This window comes from Mustela nigripes, chromosome 11 (genome assembly GCF_022355385.1).
Source record: "Mustela nigripes isolate SB6536 chromosome 11, MUSNIG.SB6536, whole genome shotgun sequence".
Taxonomy (NCBI): Eukaryota; Metazoa; Chordata; class Mammalia; order Carnivora; family Mustelidae; genus Mustela; species Mustela nigripes.
The window spans coordinates 8,744,653-8,747,819 of NC_081567.1; the positions used below are offsets into that span (position 1 = coordinate 8,744,653).

The following is a 3,167-nucleotide window of genomic DNA, read 5'->3' on the forward strand; positions in this document are numbered from 1 at the left end:
TTTTTTTTTTTTTTTTTTTAAGGTAGCATCCAAGAATACCCCCACTCCCCCCAAATAGCTGTCCCCGAAGACATTTTTGGTGAATGGCTAAGTCTAGGACCCCCCAACACCCCCGCCCCCATCTCACCTCCCCGGAGGTACAGGTGAGAGGCCTGGATGTCCTGAGGTCCCAGATCTCGCAGGGCCCAAGGGCAGGGAGAGGATTTGGGGAGCATGCTTCATGAAAGGGGTAACAAAGTGCTGCCTCCCAGGAAAGTCCCAGGGCAGTGCCCAAATGGAATCCCACTCTGGGAGGGAGTCAGGATTTGGGTGCTGTTGAGGTGGAGTCCTCCCCAAGGCTAGAGGCTAGGCCGTCTTCCTTGACTGCTCTCTCCTGGGGTCTGTGGAGACTGTTCTGTCTGTACAAACCCAGGGCCCGTGGTGGTCCATTGCTTAGGGAGGGATGGTACCAGAAGTGGGAAGAGCCCACTATTGGCCCTGGCTGCCTTCTGTGCTTTTCCAGGAGGATGGCAAGCTCTCATGAGAAGGTGTTTGGGACTCTGGCTCTGTGCCCTTAGTGGTGGGGGCCTAGGTACACCCTCTCCTGGATTTTCCCAGAAGGAGTCATTATCTCTGGGGCCTGTGGCACCAGTCCCTGTCCTGGTGTTCAGCTACCTCTGTGTGTCCTCTCCTACCGCCAAGGCAGATCCTGGGACGGGGATGTGATCTTCCCTATGTGATCCAGCCAGGTCCCTAGGAGCTCAGGAGCCTGGTACCCTGTCCAAGTGGGGGCAGTCTCAAAACAGGTAAAGTCCTTTAAATTTAACCTTGAGACCAAGAGCCTTTTGTCAGCTGCCTTTGGTTTTCCTCCCTAAGGCCTTGGGAGTAAGGGTGTTTGAGAAAAGAAAGGGAGTGAAGGAAACAGCCAAAAATCAAAATGAAACTGACCAACACGGACATGTTTGCTGCTGAGACCTGAGGTCTGGGGAGGGGCAGCCCCACCCTCCCTGCTGAGGCCTCTGGGGCAGTTTGGATCTGGTGGGGGGGAACCTGCAGGCCTGCTTACCCCAAGTCCCCCGTGCCCACCCCGAGCCACGCCCACGCGGCCAGTACTGCAGCCCCTTCTCCCCAAGGGGGCTCTATCCCCAACTCAAGGAATTCCAGGATCCATAAACAGAACGGGATGTGGGCCTCCCTGGGGGCTCGGGAGAGCCCCACCCCCGACCCCAGCCCAGCCCAGCCACCTGAGAAAGGCGGAGAAGCCTGTCTGTTCTACCAGCCCCTACCATCACCACACTTGCTTGTGGGTCTCAAGGACCCTGTGCCCCTCCGCAAGATGGGTAGGGACGGTTTTTGAGTGGTGTTGGTGCGGCGTCTCCGAGGGAGCAATGGGTACTCTGGCAGGCGCCTTAGGAAGGACGGGACATGGGGACATGGGAACCTGCAGGGTTGAGACATCTGTCTGCGCGCGGGCAGTCCCTGGGAAAAGGACAGACTCTCCTTGCATCAGGGACTTTAGAAATGCAGCTCGGCGCCGGCTCAGGGACAGAGAAAGGGGAGGGCTCTCAGGGAGGGGGAGTGAGGCTGTGAGGGGGTTGAGGGAGGGGGGGTGCTCAGAGAAGGGGAGAGGGCTTGGTGGGGAGAGGGAGACTCAGGGCCTCAGTGATGCCCAGGGGAGATCCTGTCTCTTGAATCCGGTTCCTGACTGCGACCCCTAGCATCGTCCACGCCCCTCCCACCCCAATATGCCTGTCGGGGAGGGAGGCAGGAGAGACCCTGGGTTCTCCTCAGCTGTGTTCCCAGCTGGCAGAGAGCCCCAGTGGTCAAGCCCCCTCTGGCCTTGCGTTTGCCAAGCTCAAGGGTGGCCCAAGCCTGCAGGGGCCCCCTCCCCGGACACTCTGGCTGGGTGGGGCGCAACCACCAAGCATTCCAGGCCGCCCCCGGGCCAGGAGGGGGACGCGGCGCCTTCCTCCCCGGTTACACGCTCACCGCGCCCGACCCGGCGGGGCCGCCCCCTCCTTCCCCAGGCGCGGCGCAGCCCGCACGGCGCGGGAACCCTCTGCAAAGCGAAGCGTACGTACATCTGGCGGGCTGTGCGCCGAGCCGGGGCGGCCCCCGTGCGCTCCGCTCCGCTGTCTGCTGCCGCCGTTCTGCTGGGGCGACCCCCATCCGCTGCCGCCAGACGGGGAGGGTGACCGGCTCCCGCTGGACCGCTGGCTGCCTGTCTTCCGCCCGTCATCTCGGTGCTTGGGGCTCAGCCTTGGGGAGGAGGGGAGACGGGGGGAGCCGGCGTGGGACGCCCCCTCTGCAAGTGGAACCGCTGCCCCTGCACGTAGGGCAGCCCCTCACCTGCTCTCTCCCTTGCATTTAGCGAACAAGGCCCGAGCCTGCATGTGGCCTTGATTTCCAGTTCCGGGTCTGGGGCATCTCTGGGCAGGCCTTGCCCGTTCACTGCCGGGTGAGGGGGCACCTGCTCACTCCTTGTAGGACCCTCCCGCCCCGGCACTGCTGTTCTGTCCACCATCCTCTTCCCCAGTCCCCTCTCCAGCCCTCCCGAGTGTTCAGTCTGAACCACCTCTGGAACTCCTTCCAGGGGCCCAGGACCTACCTGCTGGGCGATCTGGAATCGCTGTAACGGGAGGAGAGGGAGGGGCTCTGGGAGCTGCCGCTGCTGTGGCGATTGGACCTCCGACCTGGGGACTCCCCGTGTGGCCTGGGAGAGAAACCAGCCAGTACCTAAGTTCTGCCTGACCTCCCCAAGGGGGACCCCACCCCCTTTAGTCTCCTACAGAGATAGCCCCCCTAGTCCAGATGGGTCATTGGTGGGAATTAGGAAAATTAGGATAGGTCTTGGGGACCTCACTGACCCCTCAGCCGGTGCTCTTGTGACTAGGGTGGAGGGATGTGGGGCATAACAAGGGCAGAGCTTGAAAGAACCCTGGACTGGGAGGCAGGAGGCCTGGGTTCCACTTCCCAGCCTGCCGCTGATTCGCAGGGGCTCTTAGCTTCCTGTCTGGGTCTGAAATTTTCCATCTGGGCAGCGGGGACCAAATGGACCTACAAGGACCCAATTATGTGATTCTAGAAGGGGGAAGGGGGAGGAGCTAGAGAACGGGGAAGGGGGAGGGGCTAGAGAACGGGGAAGGGGGAGGGGCTAGAGAACGGGGAAGGGGGAGGGGCTAGAGAAC

At 61.9% G+C, this 3,167-nt stretch overlaps 1 protein-coding gene across 1 annotated transcript in view; it reads right to left on the reverse strand.

Moving 5' to 3' along the window:
- Nucleotides 1-3,167, reverse strand: part of SRRM3 (serine/arginine repetitive matrix 3) — a 61,629-nt gene that overhangs the window by 16,140 nt on the left and 42,322 nt on the right. The window contains exons 10-11 of the mRNA XM_059414656.1: nt 2,588-2,692; nt 2,061-2,238 (exon numbers count right to left, since the gene is read on the reverse strand). Of these exons, the coding sequence (XP_059270639.1) occupies nt 2,061-2,238; nt 2,588-2,692 (283 nt within the window). The remainder of the gene's footprint in view (nt 1-2,060; nt 2,239-2,587; nt 2,693-3,167) is intronic.